Source organism: Marmota monax, unplaced genomic scaffold (assembly GCF_021218885.2).
Source record: "Marmota monax isolate L192 unplaced genomic scaffold, Marmota_monax_Labrador192_F-V1.1 WCK01_AAM20220418_F8-fsc00059, whole genome shotgun sequence".
Lineage (NCBI taxonomy): Eukaryota > Metazoa > Chordata > Mammalia > Rodentia > Sciuridae > Marmota > Marmota monax.
In genome coordinates this window covers 4,731,702-4,758,747 of record NW_026693595.1, presented here as the reverse complement: position 1 = coordinate 4,758,747, position 27,046 = coordinate 4,731,702, and the positions used below count along the sequence as shown (strand labels likewise).

The following is a 27,046-nucleotide window of genomic DNA, read 5'->3' as shown; positions in this document are numbered from 1 at the left end:
GAAGAATGTGCAATCCAGTTTGATGCATGTGCGTGTATTAAGGAATACATTCTCACCTGGAAAAGACTAGCTGGAAGACACATATTGAATGTTGAAAATGATTCTTCCTGAGGGAGAAAGCAGAGCTTTCTACTTGTTATTTTAAAGTTCTGAGATTTGAAAAAAAATGAGTATGTATTAATTTAATAATTAATTAAAGTTAATATGAGTGACTAGAGACCTCATTACAATAATATACCCTTTGGCCTTGACCTTCAAGCAAATATACAAACTGCAGGTAGAGTTTATTGCAGCAAATAATTTCTTTGTTACTATGTGAATGGAGATGATTCAAAAGGTTAACACTCTGCATAAATCATGTAAAAGCTACATTATAATTTTCATCCTTCTTTACATATATTTCCATATAATTAATAAATTAAACTTCAATTTGCATGTTAATTTTATTTGCACAGAGGTTGAGAAAGTTTTATTTAAATTATAATTCTGTGGTCACTGTACCATGCCTCCCAAAGGAGAAAGCTATTTAGATATAGGTTTTATACTGTGGAAAAATATAATCTTGAGAGTAAAGTCTTTCAAGAAAACACACAAATATTTCCAAGACTGAAAATCGAAAGATATTTCATATGTGTTCGGTACCTGCTTTCTTGGACCAATTTTGCCTTCTGAATTAATGGTTATTAGATAGTACATTCCCCTAATTTTTGTGAAAAATGTAAAATTGGTGAGTTAAAAATTATTTGATGGTATCAAGATAGTTGCCTATATTAAAACTGAAAAGAAATAAAGAACAATTTTTTGCAGGGTAACTTTCACAGCTTTCATGTGCTGAGGAGGGAAAACTTACTTCTAGAAAGTTCTGGTGAATATAGCTCTATAGGTAGCTCACCACATAGACTTAGAAAAGAAAGCAGCAGTTTGACAATTTTCTAGAGTAGAAATAATAGAATCATAATTCCTCAAATTGGTTGGACACTCTATGCTGTACATCATCTCTATAAACCCTCATTATTTTATGGATCAACCAAAAGAAATGCTAGTGAAATTCATGAATTTGCTGAGACTTTTGTATTACAATGTTTTACAGGCCTTTTCTGAAGTCTAAGATTTATACCTAGGGATTTTGTACTGTTGCAACTGTTCTGATAAAGGTGGTGACCACCAGTCACAGTTTCTGTTTCTCCCTATACTATCTTGTTTTGCGTCAATACTGATGTAAGCATTTTTGAATGATAAACTCCATGTAGGACAATCTTCTCTCCAGACAGTGATGGCGCATGGCTGCTACCTTTCTGCAGAAGAACTTAACATCTTCAATGAACGAGGAGCATCCATCTCACATTGTCCCAATTCTAATTTATCGTGAGTAGGCAATAATTGCTTGCAAGATTATGAATGTGCATGTTGCATTTCGGCAGTCAAAAAAGCCTTTGTTCTCTCAGTCATTCATTCCTCCAGGATCTGTCTTATATTTATGTTTTAGTGGGACAGGAACTAGATAAATGGACATTTGCCTATATTGTAGTGGAGGAAAAGAAGAATATATAAAAGAGGACTTTTTTTGCAGAGTATGAATTTGAAAACACATCTCCTAAAATCTCTGAAATGTGCACAAAAAATGAATAATGGGAAATACAACAGAAATTCAGGATTTAGAGCCGGGGACTGTAAGAATGCACATGGCAGTCAGTGCTCCAGGGAGGCAGTGTTGCCACATTTTGGAGCTCTGGAGTCAGGAGGAAGTGCAGTGCAGTAGAAGCCAATGTTCCACAGTGTGCTGGATCTGACAGGGTACTGGCTCACATAGGGCAGCCCAGGAGGGACCTTTTCCTTTTGTCATTCCCTAGAATATAAAATATTTTTATAACATGGTCTTAACCTTTTGAAAGATTATGAATTCATAAGTGATTCAGATGACTTCTGGCTTGTATCTCTGGGGAAAAAAACATAAACATAAAAATGTTGCATCATTTTCAGTAAATTAATAGATCCTACGATGGGGACCAATGGATACTAGGTGAAAAATCCATGCTTGCACAAGTTTATTTAAGAAGTGATCTTAGAGAGTACCATTATAGAAGTAATACAAGAGGAAGTCAGTAAGGAATGCATCATCAAGCGAGTTATCACTATGGGCTCCTGAAGTTTAATTCTTTAAGAAATCTCAGGGAGTGAGTATATAAACAATAGTGATTGGGAGAGGGCTGCTAATGGGGGTGAAGAACCATTAACTCCCTGGAACTTCTGACCGTCCCCAAACAAGGGCAGAGAGGACTTTACTAGTAGGAGAAGTTCCTTGGCAAGGGCTGGAGGTGTTGGCAGTTGGAAGCTTAGGGACTTCGCAAATGGCACAAGTATGTGTCAGTGGCAGTATGTGAAGGGGACTTAGAGCCACAGGACATTTTTCTGGACTGTTTTGAGGAGTTTTCAGATATAGTCACATGGTAGAGCATCTTCCCTCTGTAACCTAAATTATGGTCTAGTGACCCCATATGAGAAGAATTACCATCCCGTGTTTGAATGCACTGCACAACATACTCTAAATGGAAACTCATCCAGTTTTGCAAATTTGGATGTGAAGTTAAATTTCTGAAGGAAACATTTTTGCTTAAATACCATTCTCCAACAAATTTGAGAGGTTTATTGTGTGTTTACTGGAGTTTTGGAATGTGCATTTTTGAGCAGACTAGTTTGGCCTTTGCATCTTCTTGGACTTCTAAGGATGTGCTTTAGTTTCTCTTATTAGACAGGCAGCACATCTATTAAGCTCAGAGTCATGAGGTCCACAATTCAGCCCAGAAACTGTCTCTCCTAGTTGCTGCACCCTCAGAGGCAGCATTTGAAATTTCAGACCCAGATTCAACAGACTGCAACCCTTTTCTAGTTGTTCACACCTGTCATTTATCTTGAGAGTGAAGGAGAGTAATGGGGTAATACTTTTTCTCACCTGAGAGTCATATCCGACCCTCCATAACAAAAGAGAGACAAATTTAACAAATTTATTTAAGCAAAGTTTTACATGCATGGAATGTTTTAGAATAAAAAAAATCAAAAGATATAGAGAACTTTCTCTATTTTTATGCTTTGATTTGATGAAGCACGGACAACCATTTAGGAACATAATTGGACAAAAAGGATTTGATCTAATGCTAAGAGGCTGAGTGGGAAACCCAGTGAACTCTGCTGGGCAGATTCTTCTTGGCTTCTCTGTGTAGTATTTTTTTCCCTCCCAGGTATGGGGCAGGATCCTTTCTGAAGTGAGGGTCTTATGACCTTCTGTCGAACAAAGCAGGTCAGACAATTTCTCCATGGCCAGCTTCAAAAGAAAAAAGCAGGGGAAGAGTAATATTTCTAGGCTTTATGGCTTACTTTGAAGAACGGGGGTTCTAGCTTCTGATTCACTTTTGGAAAGAGAAATTTTAGTTTCTGTTTTAGTGCCATGGATCCAATGATTTACACCCTCTAGGCCTAAAAAATTCTAGTTTCTATGGATTGTCTTGTGGAGAAGAAAGGGGTCAGGATTAGGTCAGAGGAAGATTTTGATTTTTGAGGTTGCTTCTTTGGGGTCTTGTTTTCTGAGCCTTAATATGAATCACTGCTTATTCAGGGTTACAAATTGTTCTGCAAGTAGAGGAAGGGCAGTGCTTTATAATTTCTATTTCCTAATATAGATGAGTGGGTCGGTTAGAAAATACTTAAGAGCCAGTTGCAGGGGTGCACACCTTTAATCCCAGATAGCTGAGAAACTAAGGCAGGAAGATGGCAAGTTTGAGGCCACCCTTGGCAATTTTGTGAAGCCCTTTCTCAAAATAAAAATTAAAAAAGGCTGGGGGTGTAGGTCAGTGGTAAAGTGCCACTGGGTTCAATCCTGAGCAATCCTTGTCCCCCCGCCCCTCTCCCACCACCACCACCAAATTTAATATTGATAAGACTTTTGGACTCATTGTAAGGTTTAACTTCTTCATTTATTCTTTTCATATAAGTGATTCTCCACTTTCCCTTTATCTCTTGATGCTTTGTATCTTCCTGAGATTAACTTCAGCTCTTGATGATGCTTTGTACTCCAGGACTCAGATGGCCTGGTTTGACTGTGTATTTGTGTCAGCATGAGAGATGATCCAATGGGAAACGCCATTTTCAGTGATATCGCTTTTCATTATTATTAAGTGACCTTCCATTGTTGGAATCGCATGAATCTCCTCTGAAATCTTCTCTCTCCACAGGCTCAGCAGTGGCTTTCTCAATGTGCTTGAGGTCCTGAAACATGAAGTGAAGATAGGGCTGGGGACAGGTCAGTATTTCACTGGTGAAACTGTGGCATTGGTAAATCAGCAAATAACTTTTGATGGGCTGGGGATGTGGCTCAAGCGGTAGCGTGCTCGCCTGGCATGCGTGCGGCCCGGGTTCCATCCTCAGCACCACATACAAAGATGTTGTGTCCACCGAAAACTAACAATAAATAAATAAATATTAAAGATTCTCTCTCTCTCTCTTTAAAAAAAACTTTTGATGCAACTAATTTGCAGATAACAGTTTTATGTTTAAGAAACATGAATTTGATTGGTAGTCTTCTTGATATTTCAGAACGTGAGGCTGCATGCATATTGAAATTGATAGTTCTCACCATTTTCTGCAACAACTCAAGTTCTAGTTTATTACAATGAGATATTTTACATCAAGCAACTAATTAGAAAAACACAATAATATTCATTATTATTTTGTTAAAAGTATCTAACTGAATAGTGAGGTTGGAAGTAATGGGAACTTGTCTGTGAAGAGAGATGTTTCTATGACACTAAACCCTGAAAGCCATTAACCCTGTTTGTGGTTTAGAGGTTAGGCGATAAAGGACCATTGCTTCTAAAGTATTTTAAAGGTTCTTTATTTCCCCCGCCCTTATTGTTTTGTCCTTCTGGCTAGGTTTTTATAAGGTTATTATAAGATTGGATTTGTGTGTGTGTGTGTGTGTGTGTGTGTTTTCAGTAACTTCATCATCAAATACTGTCTCATAAGAAAATGTATTTGACTTTGCCATAGTGAGCAAGGTCAGATTCCATCTTTGTCAACTTTGAGAATTCTGAGACACTATAAGAACCAGCTTTGCTTTTAACCCTTGTTTGGCCAAAATGGGACTCCTGGTTTTCGACAGGTAGTCTGATGCTCACCCAGCTGAAGGACATTCTACGTGGCAGCTGGGTTAGCAATACACTCTTTCTTTACAATGCATTTTAATTGTTTTTCCTGAGTGTGTGCACTGCTGCTCACTTAGAAAATGAGAGTCAGCCTAAACGTCTAGGCATCTACTGTGAGCCTTCTTTTATTACTGTGTATGACTGAACTAAAAATTTTTTAAAGGAAGATGAAATTGGGCACAAGAGGTTATTTTTCTAAAACTTTTAAAGTAGACACAAAAATGGTACATATTAATGGGGTGTACTGTGATATATATTGTATGATATTTAAATTAGGATAAGGATATCTGTCTTCTGAAACAGTTATCATTTCTTTATGGTGAAAATATTCAAAATCCTTTCTTTCAGCCTTTTGGAAATATATAGTACATTATCATTATCTATGGTCACCTTACTGTGCAACAGCACACCAGAACTTATTTCTCCTAATAGTAGCTTTGTACCTACTCATTAACCTATTCCCACATCTCCTTCCCTACTACTCTCCCCAGCTTCTGGTACCCACCATTCTATCCTCAGCTTCTATTAGGTCAAGTTTTTTTTTTGGATTCCACATTATGAGTGAACTTATGTTGTACTTGTCTTTCTTTTGTGTTCCTGATGCTTTTGTCTTCTTGATATTTCAGAACGTGAGGCTGCATGCATATTGAAATTGGTAGTTCTCACCATTTTCTGCAACAACTCAAGTTCTAGTTTATTACAATGAGATATTTTACATCAAGCAACTAATTAGAAAAACACAATAATATTCATTATTATTTTGTTAAAATTATCAAGAAAGGTATGTTAAATTAGAGATTTTTTTCCAGTTTTATATAGAATCAAAGTAGTTAGGATTTTTAAAAATTCTAATTTAAGTCGTAAATTATTAAGATTGGGATAACATTGGGATATCATCACTGATGTTAAAGGAAGTGATTTAGTTTCTTTATTTTCACAGGAAAGTTTTAAAGGTTAGGGGAAAAAATGGCCAAGAGTTTGCTACCCACTACAGTTAGTTAATATGAAAAATTTAGCAGACATAAAAAATCAGGTAGGTATTTCTCTCAATTTTTCTAGGAAAATTCCCATGATTTAAATTCATCATGCAGTTTCTTCAGTTCTTGACTGGGTTGTATCACTGTGGCTGAAAAAGCATAGGGAACATTCTGGCAAACATATTGATCAAATGTTTGCTTAAATGTGACATATTAGTGTATTAGCTTGGAGAATGTTGTTTCATTTTTACAGTCTTTATCACCATAGCCACCTAGGGATCCACTATTTCCTAGACATGATGTTTACGTTATCAATTTGCCCTTTGTTTATAGAGTTTGGGAGATATTTAGCCTCATACTGTGAATAGAGAGGAAGCCCAAGAACAGTTTGTGCACTGTGTCTATAACAAATATGAGCAAATCTTGACTTGCTAAAATATTAAAAACCTGCAGGAAGCCTGTCAAAAAAAGCATTGCAAAACAAGAAAAGGCAGTTTAGGAATGAGAGCAAACATCTAATAATGATCTACTTCTGATCCAGAAGAAAATCTCTAAAAATTGTCATCATCCTTAGAGTTTAAAAAGACATGACACTATGAAAATATAGCAAATGGTGATGAAAATACAAATTTTCAAAGTGGAAAAAGAAAACAAAAAAATTGAAATACAAGCATGTGAACTCACACTGCTGGAGAGATGGTAAATGGTATAATCATTTTGAAGAGCGTTTTACAGTTTCTTATAAGGTTAAATATACATCTACATATAACCCAGGAATTTCACTCTTGGATATTTATCCTGGAGAAATGAACAAACATGTTTTCAAAAAGAGTTGTATAAGAATGTTTATACCTGCTGTATTCATAAAAGCTGCCACTTTGAAATAATCCAAGCATCTGTCAACAGGAGGATAGATAAAAGCAAACTGTGGTATATTCACATAATGGAATATTACTCAGAAGTTAAAAAACAAGTTACTTATATATACAAAACGTGAGTACATCTCAAAAATATCTTAAGTGAAAAAAAAGATAAAACAAGCACATACTGTATGATTTCATATGTATAAAATCCAGGGACCAACAGAACTAACCTGTGTTCACAGAAATCAGGAAGTGGTCCTAAGTGTTGGAGGTGATGTTAGGAGAATTAACTAGAAAAGGCCATAGGGAATTTGCTGGAGTAGTGGAAATGATTGATATCTTGTTTTTTTTTTTTTTTTGGAAAGGTAGTTAAAACTGTGTATAACTGTTAATATTTATTGAACTGGATATCCAAGTACTATGCATTTTATAATATCTTAATTATATCTCTATTAAAGCAAGAACAAACCAATTATGTAGGCGGATATAAGAAACAGAATTGTTGCAAAAAACTAATTCAATGATGTGGGGAATAAAATGGAGCAAAGATCAGAAGAGGGTGTTAGAGGATGATCCATGAGGAGGGCAGAAGGCATAGTGCCAACACAGGGGCCTTCTGATGGAGGTCCTGGAGTCAATGGAACAAATAATAAATCTTAAAGGATATTTTTTTTTGAGCTTAAGAAGGAGCTATGTTGTAAGTGCTTGCCCCATTTTATGTTAAATTATACCTGAGCATGTTGTTGCGCAATATTTTAATTACAAAGAACAAAAACACTTCCGGAAACATTGATGTAGGGTGAAAAATTCAGTTGTCAACAAAACAATTAAAACAATTTTCATTCAAATGTTTTTTGCTAGCACACACAAAACCAAAGTCAAAAATGAATATGGGGGTGAAGCAGTCATTAGCCGAAAATATTATATCTGGCGAATTCTCCTTCATATGTGAAGGCAACAAAATTCTCAGCTGGACAAAGCCTTGGAAAGTAATCTCTCTGAACCCCTTGAAAAAAATAACTAGAAAATCTATACCATTTATTTATTGGTGGGCCAAAATGAAGTGCCATTATGTGGGAAAGAAATAGAACAATGTACATATTAAGAACAACTGGGTCCAATTTCTCTGCCACTGTCTGGCGAGTCTAGACACCTTGACCTAGTGGCAAGTTACCTTGTCAATTTGCTTTGGTATTTGTCTCTAAAATGGAGTTGATGATAGTAGACACCTTGTAAGATTGCTTTGAGGAAAAAATAAAAAGTTAATATGTGATCTTCTTAGATTCTTGACATAGACTAACAATTGAATACTTGTTGACTAGTATTAGGTAAAAAATCTATACCATTTATTTATTGGTGGGCCAAAATGAAGTGCCATTATGTGAGAAAGAAATAGAACAATAAAATTTATAGTAAAGCTGTTATCAGTTAAAGTAGAAATAAGATTAAAATGTGGAAATGATTAAAAAAAAATAAAAGCAAAAGCCCAAAATTCATCTCAACGTGTATGATGTTAAAAGTAATGTATATTAAAAAACTATCAGAATGGCAACATAAATCAGAAAGAGGCTCCTGGGTCCTGAATACATACTTGTTTTTGAAACTGAGCGTCAGATCCTTCAGTTTTGATTTTATATTTTCTTTATATGATTTGTATGTCTTCAATGTTATAGAAATTTAAATAATATATGCTCTGCAAGAAATAACTTCCTAAGTACTAAAAATTCTTCTGTCTTCTGATTTTGTTAACAAAACCCAAGTTGTAGCATCTGTGTAAGATGTACTTGGCAAGTGGCAGCCAAATTATAAGTGTATAAAACTTCTCGTCTCAGAAAAAAGTGAGTTGCATATCATATTTTGATTTTGACTGTGCAATATAAAAATACAGGTTGAGTAGCCTTTATCCAAAATATTTGGGAACAGAAGTATTTTGGATTTCAGATTTTTAAAAATTGGAAATATTTGCATATGTATAATGAAATACCTTGGGTAAGGGACCCAAATCTAAACACAAAATTTATTTATGTTTCATTTATAATTTATATACATAGACTGAATGTAATTTTAGACACTATTTTTAGTGTTCCTGCATTTTGGACAGCAGCTCATCTTATGAGGTCAGGTGTGGAATTTTCCACTGTGGTGTCATCATGTTTTGGAGCATTTGAAATTTTATATCTTTTGATTAGGAATCCTCGATCTATATTAAAGATAACTACTGGCAGAATTATGCAGAATGCTTCCTGTCTAAAATAGGAAAGATGCATGGAAGTCAAAGCAAACATAGTAAATAACCCCAAAACAGTAATATGAAAGAAAAATTTGAAAGTATACAACAAGTTTACATAAACAATACATATAAATTCATTAAAACAAATGACCTGCATGTAGCAGTGTTTCATTTTGCAGTGATGATTACCCATCCTGACTTGGTTTTTTCCATTACTCCCAAAGCACTCGTTCTTTGATCTCTTTGTGGAACCCAATCCAGATTCCATGCTTTCTCAAGACCCATTATTCCCTCCCTGATTTACCCTGCTTGGATGCCAGTGGACATCACTAGAAAAATGGCTTCTGATCCCTCTTTGTGTTCACTTTGCAAAAGCCCAGGCTTTGATTCTTTTATTGTTCCTCTTTCTCAGAGCACATACCTGGGCATCTGGAAGGTGCTGAAGAAGCATCTCCAGTGGTACAGTGCTTGCCTAGCATGCCTGAGGCCCTGAATGTGGTCCCCATCATTGCAAAATAAAAATAAGACAAAAAAGTCACACCATAAATATATACAACTTTTGCCCATCAATTTAAAAAATAAATAAAGTATACAGATTCCTGAGTTTAATCTTGATACATAGATCCTGAGTGAGCAGTTTCACAATGGGGTTTCAAGAGATCTGTCTAGAAGTTAACAAAGATCCAGGTTTGGGAACCTCGGCTCTGCAGAGGGAGTACTATGTACATATTAAGAACAAGCTGGGTCCAATTTCTCTGCCACTGGCTGGCAAGGCTAGCCACCTTGACCTAGTGGCAAGTTACCTTGTCACTGTGCTTTGGTATTTGTCTCTAAAATGGAGTTGATGATAGTAGACACCTTGTAAGATTGCTTTGAGGAAAAATAAGTTAATATGTGATCTTCTTAGAAAGATTCTTGACATAGACTAACAATTGAATACTATTTGACTAATATTAGGTATTTGGCATTGATTTTCTTTATTTGAAATTAATTAATTTATTTCCAATTAACATGTAATGTACAAAATTGAAGAGTACTGTCTATTAACATGGATGAATAAGTTAAATGGATATAATAAAACTTTTCAGGGAATTGAGTGATCCTTTGGAAATACTGTTCTGGTAAAAGAAAAGCATTTTCTAAAAAAAAATTCCTTACAAGTTTACCTAAGGACAAGTAAGACAGTTGAACATGAAATTGAGCTGCAATCTATAATTACTATTAAATAGGCAATTACTTTTGATCTTTGCAGTATATATAGGCATTAACAATTATATATGTCTACCTAGAAATGACAGAAGGAACCCTTAAGATATAAAGTATATTTTATTAGCTATAAATGTATTTTACTCTAATAAAACTTGCTAACTCGCTTGACGTTTATATGAACTCACTTAATAACTTCTATATATGTTTCTTTCAAAGATAGTGTTTCAATTGAATTATGATTAGAGATTTCATTTAAGCCACTAAAAATCTTTTTCCTCATTTAATGATGCCAACCAATATATAAAGCTATCTGAATCAGCATTGCTTTTTATTATACTAATTTCCCAAAATATATGTTTATTCTAACACTCTTTCTGCCAAATTATCTTAAAGAAGTAACTTTATTTAATTTCCTAAAGTTCTCATCTGGACTAGCATAAAGTTAGGACGAGGTTTTTGAATATAAAACTGTGAACTTGTTTTAAATCACATGTAAATCATCTTTACAACTATGCAGGCGTATTTGAACAGTTTTTGTGAGAGTTCAGAGAATATTCAGAGATGTTTCTGTTACCTTTATTAATAATTTGGGTATCGAAGTGGGCTGAACTGTGGCCCCAAATGTCTACCAAAACCTATAAATATGATCTTATAAAGGTCTTTATAGTTGTAATTAAGGTAAAGGTCTCAAGATGAAGTCATTCTGAAGTGCAGTGGGTCCTAAATCCAATGATCAGTGCAGAAAAGGAGAGAGACAGAAAACAGAGGGAGGAGGACTATTTGAAGGTGGAGGCAGAGACTGGAGTTCTACTGCTGTAAACCAAAATGCCAGGAGCCACCATAAACAGGAAAAAGCAAGGAATGATTCTTCCCTAGAGCTTCTGTAGGTGTAACAGCCCTGTCAACACTGTGATTTCAGACTTTTGAACTCTGAAACTACGAGAGAAGAAATTTCTGCTGTGCTAAGCCATAAAATATGTGGCAGTTTGTGGCAACAGCTCCAGGAACCTAATAGAAAATTCTAATTCTTATCAATGTTGATTTGCATCTCTATGGATAAGACCTTTCTTTAATTAAATATGGACTATATCACTAAAAGCAAAAGACAACCTTATACATCTATTATTCTGTTTATCCTCATAAAGTTACTGTCTGGGCTTTGTTTTGCTTACCACAGATGTGGCTGGTGGTTATTCCTCATCCATGCTTGATGCCATCAGAAGAGCAGTGATGGTTTCCAATATCCTTTTAATTAATAAGGTAAACGAGAAAAGCCTCAGCCTCAGAGAAGTCTTCAGACTAGCCACTCTTGGAGGAAGCCAAGGTAATGACTATTTTATTTCTCTCTCACACAACATACAACCATGCGAATCCGTGTCCTCCAATGGAGTGTTAAGGTGCATGATAGTGGAATCAGGGGAATCCAATACACATACTGTCACATCTCACAGGGCATAGCCAGCTTTTAGCCAGCAAAATATATGTTCAGGTATATGGTGGAGAACTCAGTTTTTCGATGAGTTCATTATCTGGCAGAATAGATGTTTGATACACAATTGTCATAAATTATGATAAATTGGTCACTTTAGTGGATATTTGCATTGGTCACATGCATTCTGGTTCTTTAAAATAATCCATTGTTCCATTGAGTCAAGTACTTTCTTCTCTTGGCCTGAGTAATAATAATAACCAAATACTAATAATAATAGCCATATGCTAAGCCATAGCCAAGACTTGCTGAGCTCAGACCCATGACAGACACTATGCAACACACCTTACTATGTTGTTATTGTACCTTCATAACACTGCTGTTAATTCCATTTTATGAACAAGGAAATTGTGCAGGCTTACACAGCTGTCAAGCTATAACATGCCATGATTGAATCCAGAAAATCGAATGCCAAATTTCAGATATTTGCTTCTACTCTCCACTATAACTGCCTATACTAATTCCCACCTAGACCATGTGCTTGGTTTATATATTTAAGTATGCTAATTACTCAAAGTCTCTTTAAGAGGAAAAAGATGTAAAAAAAATAGTTGGTTGATATACAAATATTCATTAGCTTTTCTTCGTTCTCATGTGTAACAATATTTTTATGAAAAAAATAGAAATCATAATTTAAGTCACTTTAGAAATATAGTGTAATTTGAATGGATGATAATGAAAATAGTGTAAATCAGAGATAGCTGGTGAGAAATTAAAATATATAGATAAGGATTTAGAGATATAGATTTACAATAGATTCCCCGAGCCTTAGACATGGATGGAGATCAAGGCCAGGAGAACCCTGGGAAGAGCAATTTCTCAGTTCTTCTTTGAAGGTTCGGTTACTATAATGAGTGCCCTAAAGAACATTTTAAGAAAAACAAGTAATGGTTCTCTTCTTTGCAGTTCTCTAAGCCTTGAGGTTTCATTTTCTAAAATTCCCAGTTTCAAGCCACCCATTCTTTTAAACGTGATACCCTCTCACCTGCACCATCATTGTATTTGCACACCTGAGTTTGAGTTATTCTACCATCTATTTTCATGGTACAAATTAGCTGAATTTAAGTGGTGCCTTTTTACTCTAGGCTCTCTGTGATTGCCCCATCAGGATCCTGTTCTAAACAAGCCATCATGGAATGCCTACCAAATCCTTTCTGCCGCACAATGTAGCTTTTAAAACTGTGTTTCTGGGCCACTGGGCTTACTGTTACGGAATTTCTTCTCCTTAGCTTGTGTCTCTACTATGGTCTGGGTGAAATGGGATGAGTAAATCCCTGTGGCATATTCCCAGCTCTGCCACAGCCGTGACACTCACACTCATGAAGATCAAATTGTGTGTAAGCAAGCTGGCCGCCATGGCGCACGCCTGTAATCCCAGCAGCTTGGGAGGCTGAGACAGGAGGACCAAGAATTCAAAGTCAGCCTCAGCAACTTAGCAAGGCTCTAAGCAACTCAGTGAGACCCTGTCTTGAAATTAAATACAAAACAAGGGCTAGGGATGTGGTTCAGTGGTAAAGTGCCCCTGAATTCAATCCTCAGTACAAAAAAAAAAAAAAATGTGTCTTAACCATCTTCACAGAGCCAACATTCGCTCCAAAGACAGAAAAATTACGTTTCCTGAAATGCATTTGAGTTGCTCACCAACCCAGCTGGGTCCAAATGCAACAATCTGAATGTACTGTTTATAAATTCTTCAGAAGCAAGTGTGTCTTTTTGGGTTAATTCCTCCCTGAACTCTTTGTGTTCTAATGACTAGCCCAGTTACTTTATCAAACTTGTATGAACCCTGGCAACTGTAACTGGTTTTCTGGCCTATTAAACACACAACAAGTTTATGTTGCATACAGCCATTGAAAACTCATACTTGTTATGCTTCTTTGCCAAGGACAAAAAGAATGGTGTATAAACAGTGAAAGATGAAAAAAATTTTACTGATTTTCTATCATATTCAGACCTTCCCCTGACAATTAATAGAAGTCACCAATTGCTTTTAATATTTCTAATTATTTTCACACTCCTCTCTTAATATTAAATCTAAAGAATTCTTTTCTTTGAGAAAAGTTGTCCTTTAATCTTTTAAAAACATGGAAGTGCTTTGAGAATTGCCAAGTGTTCTGGATTTTTGTGCACAGAAATATCACATATCAGATTTTGCCTAGCAGGGAAGATCTATCCACGATTTCCACAGCAGACGACATGACGCCAGTGACAAAATGCTAAAAACACATGTAAAAATTAAAGTAGACAATGCTGCACCCCAGTTAACCTTCCTTGTATGTATGTGCCATTTGCTACCTCAGTGTATATCTTTGCTCATGTTATAGGCTTTAAGGAGATTTAGAGTCAACATGTTCACTGATCATGAAATCCAACTACCTCCATCTTCTGAAACTAAATCATAGAAATGAGAAATGTTCTTCCTTGGCACTTAATAATCCTAGTACATGAATTATAGCTTGAGATGAGCGGAGTCAATAGATGTTATTGACCTATGCCTTATTTTAGAAAATCATTCTTCTTGGGCAACCAGAAAAAGCTTTGAGGTTACAAAGAGATTGGTCTGTTTTCAAATCATTGTGTCTTTTGAGTTATGAGGATCTGTTCACTTTGAGAAGTGAGTTGTTTTCTATTCAAAGGCATGAAGTTATGGTAGAGAGACCTGCATTGGCGAATACACAAAAGAATAATTATTTTTTATTTATTAGAGGTTCATTTCACTACCATAATAATAGATCTTGTTAGCTGTTTCATGGAACATAAAGAACAAAAAAAAGACAAGGAAAGGAGTTGGAACTTTGGGGGGGGGGAAAGAGAAGGGAAGAAGATCAGTATTATGCCAATTCTTAGGCATTCATAGGTATCGTGTCTATTCTTAGAGCCATAAATAAAAAGCACAGGCCAGCTGGCACTGATAGAGCTGAAATTGAATGACAACTTCAGAATTATGATTGGGGGGAACCATTTTTATTTTCACATTTTGCTTTCTTACTCTGCTTCTTGTAAGTGGAAGTCTTGGGTCCTACTGGAATGAGAGCACTTTTCTGCCTCACTATTGATTATTCATTTTTTTCCTAGTGATATTTTGGCAGATTCTATCCCTGCAAACCGAGACATTAGCATGGTCTGATGGCTTGCAGTACTGACTGGGTTTAAACTTGTTTTCTTCTGCAGCCCTGGGGCTGGAGAGTGAGATTGGAAACTTTGAAGTGGGCAAAGAATTTGATGCCCTTCTGATCAACCCCAAAGCATCTGACTCTCCCATTGATATGTTTTATGGGGATTTTGCTGGTGATATTTCCGAGGTAAGTAAGACAAAGTTAATCAAAAGACATTTATTTCATAAAGAAGTCAAAATAGCTTCCTTGTAGAAAAGTAAATAGAAACTGAAACATTTTAATGGAGTTGAGGAGAATCTTAAAGGGAAGGTTGATGCCTTTGATAATGTTCAATTTATGATAGCAATGTTAAGAATAATTATAATTAGCAAAATATTTGCATTTGAATGTGTTAGTGTATTTGGGTATATTTTTCTATAAGCAGCCATACATAACTAGTATTAATTGAACACTTGATATGTGCTAGGTAGGCATGGGATTAAGCCCTTTCATACATAATTTTATTTAATTAGCAGAACAACTCCAAGAGAAATGGGTACTATTCATATTATCATACTAATTATAGGGGCAGTGAGGCTGAGGGAAAGTTACGTGATTTACATAGGACTCATGACCAGTAATTAATATGCAGTATTTGGATTCAACTGGGAAGACTTTCTGACCACCAGAAATTGGGCTCTTGACACTATGCTCTGTCAATTTTCTTTTTCTTTCTCTTTTTAAAAATTTGTTCTAATTAGTTATATATTATAGTAGAATATATTTTGACATACATATATGGAGTTTGACTTCTCATTCTTCTGGTTGTGCATGATGTAGAATTACATTGGTCATTTAATCATATATGCACATAGGATAGTAATGTCCAATTCATTCTACTATCTTTCCTATTCCCATTCCCATTTCCCCTTCCTTCCCTTCATTCCCCTTGGTCTAATCCAATGGACTTCTATTCTTCCCTAACCACCCCACCTTATTGTGAATTAGCATACGAATATCAGCCTTTGGTTTTTGGGAAGACTGGCTTATTTCACTCAGCATGATATTCTCCAGTTCCATCCATTTAATGGCAAATGCCATAATTTCATTATTTTTTATGGCTAATATTTCATTGTGTATATATACCACGTTTTTTTTAATCTATCTGTTGAAGAGTACCTAGCTTGGTTTCATAGTTTAGCTATCGTGAATTGAGCTGCTCTAAACATTGCTGTGGTTGTGTCAATGTAGTATGCTGATTTTAAGTCCTTAGGGTATAAACCGAGGAGTGGGATAACTGGGTCAAATGGTGGTTTCATTCCAAATTTTCTGAGGAATCTCCATACTTCTTTCCAGAGTGGTTGTACCAATTTGCAATTCCACCAGCAATGTATGAGTGAACTTTTCCCCCACATCCTTGCCAACATTTATTGTTGCTTGTATTCTTGATGATTGACATTCTGACTGGAGTGAGATGAAACCTCAATGTAATTTGATTTGCATTTCTCTAATTGCTAGAAATGTTGAAGATTTTCTCATATATTTGTTGACCAATTGCTTTTCTTCTTCTTGTGTCTATTCAGTTCCCTTTTCCCACTTATTGATTGGGTTATTGGCTTTGGTGTTACATTTTTTGAATTTTTCATATATCATGGAGATTAATGCTCCTATCTGAGGTGCATGTGGTAAAGATTTTCTCCCATTCTCTAAGCTCTATTTTCAAGTTCTTGATTGTTTCCTTTGCTGTAAAGAAGCTTTTTGGTTTGACAATTTTCTTAATTATATAAGAAAATGAGTTTTGTTCTTCTTATAAAATCTTTTCCTATTAATATAATAAACAAATCCATCTTAGTTTAATAATTATTGTTTATAAGATAGTTTTTAGAAAAGAATTAACTACTATCATTTATAAATTGATCTACTTATGAAAGTAAATGTGAAAATAAATATATTCAAGTTTTTAAAAGAAAAATGTTGGATTATTTGAAGCTTATATCATTTGTTATTGGGGAGAAAAAAGATCTTTCCTCTGCCATCTTAGGATCAAGACTTGAGTTTCCTATAACAAAAGACAGATCAACCAAAAAAAAGCATACAAATTTATTTATGGCACGAGAGCCTTCATAATGAAATGAAGACCCAAAGAAGCTGGTTAACCTGAGTGCTAGGTTTGATGAAGAACGGAAAATTGGGAAAAGAGCATTCTCTAATGGTACCAAACTGGGGGCAAACAGGGCCTGTTTGTACTGTCTTCTCTGTGATCCTTTGTCCAGGATGCTCCTTCCCTCTGGGTAGTAGGAGGGCACCTCTGACTTGAGGGTCTTAGGATCTGCTTCAGGGGAGAAGGGTGAGAGGAAGGTCACAGTGACCTTCCTGCCTTTGATTCTGGGGAAATGTATCCTGAGTCCATCATTATTTTCATATTACTTTTTTTTTTTTTTTTTTACTTTTTTAGTAGAGGGACTTTCTGGGAATAGGGCTTAATCCCATTCATCTAGTCATTTTTCTTATTTCATACACCTCTTAAAATATTTGAATCATTTCACTAGATTAATTTCTTTAATTTATATAATGCTTTTCCTTCAAATAATTGAAGGTTATATCCCAAGAACTTTCTAGCACTAAACAAACATTTATTAGTAGACAACAGGTTGTGTATTTTATTTATTTGATGCTTTTCTTTTTATCTGAAAAGACAATTTCTTTTAATTAATAGAAGTTTAAATAATAGAATTAATAGACAATTTCTTTTTAATTAATAGTAGTTCACTTTTGAGAAATACATTTCAATTTCTGGGCTTTACCAAACACTATTTCCTATTAATTTCCTTTATGAAATGTACAAAATACTATTTCTTATTACCTTTATTTTCCATTTTAGGCTGTTATCCAGAAGTTCCTCTATCTAGGTAGGTAGATATACATCTCTATGCTAAATAAGTCTTTTGTCTTTTTCTTGGGTATGGCTCTCTGTGTTTGTTATAACATATTTTAAATGTTATCTGTGTTAATTTGCCTTGATTTATTTTTTAAATACTCCTCAGCATCAAGTCTGTTTGTAGTACAATATTTAAAGTACTGTTCAAAATACACATGACCCACTAGAACATACAGTCACAAATCCCAAGCTGAGAATGAAAGCCCATAGAGGAAGAAATCCCATGTGTAAACCTCTTACCCTCATCTGTACCCACATTCCGTCCTACCTTGTGGTCTACTAGACCCTCCCCACATGTGTTTCCAGTGTACTCATGTTCAATTCCATTCACTGAGAGAAACGATAATGCAGAAGATTCTTCTCTGATGTTCCTTCCACTGAGTGAGCTCAGTACTGAGTGAACTTGAGATGGGAGAGACACATGTTATTTCATGTGGATCTCAGTTTCTGCAAATTGTTCATTTCACCATGCACTATTAAGATAACGGTTTCTTTTTCAACTGGGCCTAGAAATGAATAACCAAGCACTTGAGCTAAAAGGATGGGGATGGGGGTCGATTCATGTGATTTCCACCTTGAGTGCAGAATCCAGACTCTAATCTCAAATTAGCTATGGCATCTTCTGCTGATCCATGTTATCCTGACCAGATTATAAGCAATCTGAGAGGGTAAAAAAAAAAAAAAAAAAGAAATCAGCTTTTTTGTGTTTCCTTTCTTGCAAATATTTTGTTTTAAATCTCTCCATGGCAATTAAAATAATTACTGACACAAACCACTTTATAAATTGATTCTTTGATTTTTCTTTCAGGAGATGATCGAAATATTGAGGAGGTTTATGTGGGTGGCAAGCAGGTGGTTCCATTTTCCAGCTCAGTGTAAGAAGTTCTCCTGGGATGACATGACTCTGCGTCTCCCTTGTGCCCAGGCGTGGTTGGAAAGTCACAATCAGTACCTTGTTCTTGGGATGACTATCTCTTTCTGTGTCTAGTTACAGTATTCACTTGGTAAACTGCTTGAAGGAAGTGCAGTAATTCCCAACTCTGGTTGGGAGGTTTCATAATTTCATGAAAATGTCTCCCTTTTGACCTGTTCAGGTTTACTTCAAGCTCAAACAGAAGGGGATATTATTGCTGGCAGTTATGTCTATTATGAGATTGAAGTGAAATCTTTTTCCTATGTGGAAACGTGGAGAGCAAAGATATTCCTATAAGGTTAGATATTTTGAGCTAACAAGTATGAAAATTATGGAACTAAAAATTAACCAGTGACCATATTTTTATGAGGGAACAAAAATTAGACAGTGAACAAATGTTGGAAAAAAAATCACTTCAGATTGTCTTTGAAAATTATATGCTGAGCATAAACTTACTGAATTTTAAAATGTGTTTCTAGATTGACTTTGTGTTTTGGAAATTTGCACTTAATGGAATCTGCGTTTCACAGATGTGTTCTTGTTGTGCTTTGCCTTCTTTAGGGATGGATGTCAGGAATTGAATGCCATATGCTTTTTAAATATAGTTCTGTGCTTCAAAGTGTTTGACAGAAGTTAAGTATTAAAGATTTAAAGTCTCTTAGGAATATTATATAACTACATGGCATAAATAACTGTATTTTGGTGCACTTTAAAATCATCTTAATTTATACCTGTGTGATGTTATCATTGCTTCCATTTTATTAGAAGAGAAACAAATTCCATACACCATTGTTGTGTAGAATGGAATTTTTAATAAATCAGGGCAAGTACTGGGTGTCCATTAGCTATTGATACTAACAGGACAGATTCCTTTGCAATGGCCTATTCTACCCAACCATATCCCACAGTTGCTGAAAATTTCATACTCAGATGTCAATCTGCTAGAATTTTAAAATGAAGGACAAATCTCATTAAAGAAATATTATTAAAAATATTTTAAAACCCTACATATTGAAAACACTCCATTTTCTAATCTTAATCCAATTATCCATTTGATTACTTATAATTTTCAGGACATTAGAACTTTATGATAATGAAAAATGTGTAGATGTCCCACGTAAGGTTTCTGTGAACACGAGCTGATATATACAAGGCATCTAGGAATATTAAACAAAGTGAAGAGCATTATATGCTCCTAATTATACAGTGTCCTTTCCCCAAACTCAGAATTAAAACAAATTGTAATCTTATGATAAAACCTTAAAATTACTGAGTCTTATTTAAAACCTATATTTTTAAAATTTATTCCAAATATTATAAATAAACCAGGAAAGGGAACAGATTTCTCAACATGACATTCATTCCTGGGGCTCCAGTGTGACTCCTTCATGCTACCTTGCATTAGAAAACTTTATATAACTAATTCCATACCTACAAAACTAAGAACATGATTTTTCTATAGCATAAATATTACTTTTACATATTCATCTTAATTCAGCAGTAATTTGCCCAGTTTTTTTCCCCAGTGGTAGAAACTCTTTTAGAGTTAAAAAAAAATTAACTTTATTTTGTTTATTTTATTTTATTTATCAAATGTGGTGCTGAGTATCAAACCCAGTGCCTCACACATGCTAGGAAATCACTCTACCACTGAGCCACAACCCAACCCCCATTTTTAGATTTAATTGTATGTATGCTACATTTAAACATGGAACAAATTCTTGATCTTTTTAACAAAAAGTTTGTTTTGTGGGATATTAAGTAACTCGGTAAATCCAATTACTACTCTTTGTGTGTATTTCTAGTATTTCTGATTCCTGAGCAACATCAAAGATGCTCCACAAAACTTATCCCCATTTCTCTACAATGTTGGCAGATGCTCCCTGCTCACTTAGTCTCTGCCAAGGAAACTTAATTACACAATATGGGCTTAGGAACTCAGATGAGGTGAAAGTCCTTCTAATAGTGGAGAGCTGCTTCCAGCCTTTGCAAGATCCTACATTTTATATTCCTTTAAGGGTGTACATTTTGATGTTGAAGTCAGTTTTCATATAGATTCAGGATTCACAAACAGTAATGTAATAGTATCAGAAGCAGGAATAGTGGCCACATGCAACCATTCAACTTAGCCCTGGTAGTATTATTAAGACCTGAATAACTTTTCTAGTAAAATAGAATGTGTTGAAATGTTTACATGGACTTTGATCTCTGCATCCCTTATAACTTATGTGTTTTATTTCCCCGAGTGCAATGTTCCTGAATGTTACATATGCTTTTTTTCAGTACTTCAGGCCTTAGCCATACATGGGGCCAGATGTTTTGCACTTTGGAATGTTGCCTTTGCCTAATGTGAGTTGACTTTCTGAATTGTGGAGAGGCACTCTTCCAAGCCAGTCCTGTTTGTCCCTTTATGTTGGAATGGTTTGCTCTCTGACAGGAAAGAAAGAATTAAAAGCTTGATGTCCCCCAGCCCAATCCTGCACCATTTGCCCCATTTTCATGGTCTATTCCATGAAATGTATTTTAAAAGGTAAAAGCATATTTAAAAGCATCTTCTATCATACATTTACAAAATATGTGTGCAACCAAAACAAAAAGTAGGAGAATCAGCTGAGGTAAATTTGATCTTCAAACGAGAGGGAAACATGTGAAAGAAAAAAATAGGAAGTGACAGATTGTCCTAGCCATCAACTGAGACCAAGGAGGTTGCTACTCCTTTTTGCTGTTTCTCTAATTGAATTGTCAGAGGTTTTACAATCCAAGAGGGTTTCCTGTTGTGCCAGGAGATTTTTCTAAGTTGATTCTGTGAGCATTGAACCCCACTGAATCTCTTTTCTAGTGAGAAGTCTGCAAATTAAAGGAAGGGGAATGGTAGAAAATACTTCCCTGTATGCTTGGCTGATTTTGAAGTGTGCCCTTGAATATCCCTATTGGCAACTGAGATCATAGGAAGCATAATGGGTGTGAGATCTAGCAAAGGATTTTGAATCTTCACTCCCTACCAGACTTTTCCTATTTTTAAAGCTCTTCACCCTAGAACCAGCCGTATGGAAAGCTTTTAAGGCAAACTCCAAAGCACATTGTATCATTTCTACCTTGTGGTACACATGGAAGATATCCAGAAATGGATGCTTCTGGAACCTATTGGACATCTTTTTTATTGTTGTCCATTTTTTTTTTAAGTGGATGTTGCTGCTGGAAACATTCACACACTTAAAAAAGAGTGTTCTCAGGCATTAAAAGGTGGACTAAGAAGTGTGTTATGGGCAATGACTTGAAATTACTTTTAAATTGTAGGAATTGTTATGAGTTTAATAATTTTTTGGTTGGGTTGGGTTTTTTTATTTTTTATTATTATTTGTAAGACTTATGGGAGATGTTTGCAATTTCAGATCTAGTAGCTACTTTAGGTACAACTTTGGACCTCAGACTTTATAATGTTCCTGAAGACATCAAAGAAATACACAAAAAGATTGAAGATGTATCCAAAGACTGGAAAAGAAAGGACACTCTTAGAAAACCCTGACATTGATCATTCTGACTCTTTCACACCCAACCTCATCCCCTTCTACCTCCAATAGTCTGGAGTGTGAGACACAGAGGGCTGAGGGGTTGGTTTGTGGATCTAGTTCAAATTTAGGGAAATGCAAACGTAAAGCAGGCCATTGATGAAATTAAACACAAATTTGAAAAAGGCTTTCACAGTCCGTGGAGTTCAAGTGGCTTGGGTAACAGACGTCATTCTTAGCTCACTTGTTATATGGAAAGTGATTTGCCTGTCCCTTTCCTATCCAGAAGCCTGTCAGAAAGCATTCTTCAGTGAAAACCACTTTACCTTGTTGTTAAACTCCTGATCACTGCTCTTAAGAATATATATAAATATATATGTAGTCATGGGGACAGTTTTCCCCACAGTATTTGTATGATTTGCTTATTGTTATTGTGCTGAGTGATCTCCTTTGTGCTTCAGAAAAAAATAAATGAGATTTTGTGTTTACGTTATTTTTTGTTGTTGTGGGTTCTCTCTGTTCTATTTTTGTTGTGAGTTCTATCGGTCTGATAGAAGAAGGTTACTCTTATAATATGTTTTTCTCTTTTTAGCTTGGATTTTAAAAATGAATAGAATATTTAGCTGTGGGCCAACATATGTCTTCCATTCTATGGATAATTCATATATACAACTTTTGAAAATTAAACTTTAATGTTCATCCCTTTAGAATCAGATTGCTGTTGCTTTTGATATCAGCATAGCTTATTTTTCATATTTCAAAGTCACAACCCAGAGTAAGAAAGGTAATTATTTTTAAGTCAAGAAGCAGTGCACAAATATGTATATTATTATATATTTAAAACAAATTTTTAAATATGTGGTGCCCTGGTCTATTTTCAGTACTTTTTTATTCTATTTAATTTTATTTTGTTATTATTATTATTTTTTAATGATGATGGTGACTCTCCAAACTGGTTTCTTGAACCTCCAATGAATCACTACACGCAGCTTTTTGGAAGCAGTGTTCCAATGTCTTTCAAGCTATATTTGAGTCTAAGCAATGGCATGGCCTCACTGGGTGGTAGACAAATCACTTTCAGTTTCAGTGGCTTCATATTTTCCTCTGTGACATTGGGATCATGAGTGCTTGTCTTTGGATCATGAGGATTAAATAAAATGACACATAGACAGCACTTAAGATAGCACCTGACCCAGTCACAGAGAGTGCTTGCTATTTGGTAGATCTTAAAAAATGAATGTAGACCAAAGAGAAACAAACATACTTTAAGAAGTAATTTTTTAAAATATTTTTTTAGTTGTAGATAGACATGATACCTTTATTTTATTTATTGTTTTTATGTGGTGCTGAGGATGGAACACAGTGCCTCCACATGCTAGGCGAACACTGTACAAACTGAGCTACAGCCCCAGAAATATTTTTATCAGCTTATTTTTTTAATATAAATCAAACAACATTAAGGATCTCCTTATAAATAAAAATGTCTGTAAATGCCTTTTTAAATCTATTATATGTTCATTATTTTTTATTTGTAACGTGAAGTATATAATTGTAGATTTGTTCTATAAATCGACTCCTGGCTGAGCAACAAGTCCCCTGGTGCCTTTGGTGACCCAGCTTTCTCCCTTTTCCTTGCTTATCATTTTCGGAATAACTACTGAGAATGTAGAAAGCGTTAGCAATAAGGAGGAGCAGCCCAAGCTGTTCCATCTGTTGTACATTAAGATTTCCTGCAATGCTCTACCCCAGTGAGTCCACTTCCCTCAGTCATAAAGCCCAGAGCACAGTATGATCTTGAGGTCCTTTAGCTGTGGTGCAATGTGGGCTCAATGCAGACAAGACTCCATTTGCCCTGGGCAGCTTTCCTGAGCCTTGGGGGACTAGCTTACCTCAAATTCTAAGAATCTGTTGTTCTTTGTTACCTATCTGTGAGTAGTTAAAGTGGCTGCATTTAACTTGTGTGATTGTTTATTTCTCACCAGATTCATGCCAGTGGTAGAAACTGCAGCCCAAAATGCAGTGCGCGGGGTGAACCTGCTTCAAACAACTTCTTTAGCATTTGTTTTTTTCCTAAAGATCAATTTAGTCAAAATTCCTAGAAGGAAAATTTCACATGCAGAATATTTCTGTGTCCAGTTTGTGCAATATGGGCATAATGTTCTGTAACAGGTAATTAATAGACATGTACAAATTATTGCATGGTATTAAATTCAGGATTTCAATAAAATAAGATTTAGACATAAAACTAATCCCTGGTATTAGCAGAACAGGTCTTGCAGTAGGGTGTTTTATAAGTCCATGAAGAGATCGCTCTGTCAATGAAACAGAACACATAAGTTACTGTCACCAATAAAAGCAAAGGTTTTGTTTTGTTTTGTTTTAAAATAGGATAAAGTAAGTAATCTCTGTCCTTTAAATGGAGAAGACAACATTTTTAAAGAGCAATACACGTTTTCTTCATTAATTCAAAATTATTCCTTATTATTCCCAACTCTATCCCTCATGTACACCATCATTGTAAAATTACATCGAATGTATCAAACTTAAAAAATCGTTGTACTTCCATAGTTGTTGAATCTGTGTTTTAAAGTGGGAATGTAAATAGGGAACTGAAAGCATTCTCTATGGCAAAAGTTTTACTGGGAAGATCTTCAGAGATAACCAGAAAATAAATAAACGTTCCCCCCACAATGCAAAAAAAGACAAAAAATATAGAGCAATCACATGGAACTTTGCTGAACACCTGGTTCCTCTCCTTTTGCCTAGATTCTGCCTAGCCCTGATGAAAGTAAACAAGACATCTCTCAGTAGAAAGAGAATCCAAAGTCGTTAACAGTAAAATCAAACATAAGAGAAATAAAGCCCTGGAAAAAAGAATCCTTCTGTCCAATGACAAGAAATTCTCATAGATTTGCTCAGAAACTGGAACTTTGAATTTCATTGTGAAATTAGCTTTTCTCCTTTTAATCTTGAACAATCTCCAGATCACTTTTGCATAACTAAATAAAATAAAGTCACAACCCATAAAACTCCAAGGAAGGAGGTCTTACTTTTTAATTTCTAAATTTCCTATCCTGAAGCACTTGAGAGGCTTAACAGCCTTGGTGCTTTCTTGGTTTCTTCTTCATTCAGCAAAAGTTGGATCTATCCACACCTGAGCTAGGGAACAAATGTAGATTGGCTTTGTGCTCCTAAAGTGCTTGAAAACCTTGATTAAATCACATAAACAGAGGAAGGTCTGGGAAGCTTTTGTTATTTCAGAGCAGAAATTAAGAGGCTCAGAAAAACCAGCACAGGCTCTTCTTTCAATTCATAACCACTTTCTTCTTAGCATAACTATGAAAGATGAATCGGGTGTGGCAACTTATGTATTTTGGGCTAATTTGTATAAACACAACACAAAACTTCCAGTATCATATACATGTCCTGACCTATTGAAATGACATGGTGTCATCCAGTAAAATCTCAGGGTGGTGGCTCAGAATCATGGGAGTAAAATAAATATGTGGAGTTTAAGTTATTTGTTTAAGCTTAGTAAGAGATTTCTTATGTCATCCAGGACAATTTGGCAATCTCTTGTAGATGGATTTTTTTATTGTAACTTACAGGGGGAATATTTACCATGTAGAAAGTCAAACAAAATTCTCATTTTTCCTATAAAATTATTGCCCTGATTAAATAAAGAAGTCAATATAAATGCACATAAAATCTTCATTTAATGTTGTTTTGTGGTGCTGTAGACTATTTAACATGGCATAATTGAATCCAAAATAAATTGTAATTAATCCATCAGGTTGCCCTGAGATGTACATGGCTGTTTTCTGTTGTTTTTTATGTCTTGGCACAATTTCAAATTTAAAAATAGGTACTTTTTTTCTTTTAAGCTAGAAATCTATTCATACAGAAAGTACAAAATAATGCCCTACTGAATCATATTTAATTTGCTAATCATGAGATTGGTAAATTTAAAAAAATATCCACTAATGCAACTTTTATCAAGTGCACAATAGATATCAGACACAGATCAGTTCTGGAGGTTAAAAATAACATCCATTTCTCTGAGGAACTCGGGATTTGGGATGATATGTGAGGGGGCATAAGTAGGTAAGTGAATATATTGGATTTATGACCAATATACAGAGGGCTAAGGGTGCTTACATGGGGAAACTAGAGTGTGTTGAGTATTTGTGGGGACAGGATTATAGAGGCCAAAAGACACTGTGACCATTTTCAAGGTATACTTAGAAGAAGAACAGGAATTTATTTTTTATGCAAGACTCACAAAAAGCTATTCCAAGCAGAACATTCAGCATGAGCAACAGTCAGTCATTGAGAAGACCACCTCTAATAATGTAAGGTAAGAATGAGGCAGACTGAACAGTCGCCGTGAAAGTCAGCAAGGTTCACAATGAAGGCATCCAGGCCCTGATCCTTGGAGATTCTGATTCCATGGCCTAAAGGAGTAAAATGAGGGCACTTTTTAAATTATGTAAAGGAAATCAAATGAATAAAGAGCTGATGGGTCAGATAAAAAGTTTCCAGCCTGAACAATCATATGAACAAGTAAAAATTCGTACTTTGAAAATGAGCTTCAAAAACGTTTCAGCTGAAACTTCAAATGCTACTTG

General features: G+C 35.2%; 1 protein-coding gene across 3 annotated transcripts in view; it reads left to right on the top strand.

Moving 5' to 3' along the window:
* The window catches only part of Gda (guanine deaminase), a 98,171-nt gene extending 75,260 nt beyond the window's left edge, over positions 1 to 22,911 (top strand). For 2 of the 3 annotated variants that reach the window (XM_058584008.1, XM_058584009.1), the window contains exons 9-14: positions 1,268 to 1,365; positions 4,227 to 4,294; positions 11,652 to 11,798; positions 15,135 to 15,265; positions 17,940 to 17,967; positions 18,805 to 22,911. In XM_058584008.1, the coding sequence (XP_058439991.1) occupies positions 1,268 to 1,365; positions 4,227 to 4,294; positions 11,652 to 11,798; positions 15,135 to 15,265; positions 17,940 to 17,967; positions 18,805 to 18,875 (543 nt within the window). In that variant the 3' untranslated portion in view covers positions 18,876 to 22,911. The remainder of the gene's footprint in view (positions 1 to 1,267; positions 1,366 to 4,226; positions 4,295 to 11,651; positions 11,799 to 15,134; positions 15,266 to 17,939; positions 17,968 to 18,804) is intronic. The other variant, XR_009228200.1, reaches the window with a different exon arrangement.
* The last annotated feature ends 4,135 nt before the right edge of the window (positions 22,912 to 27,046 follow it).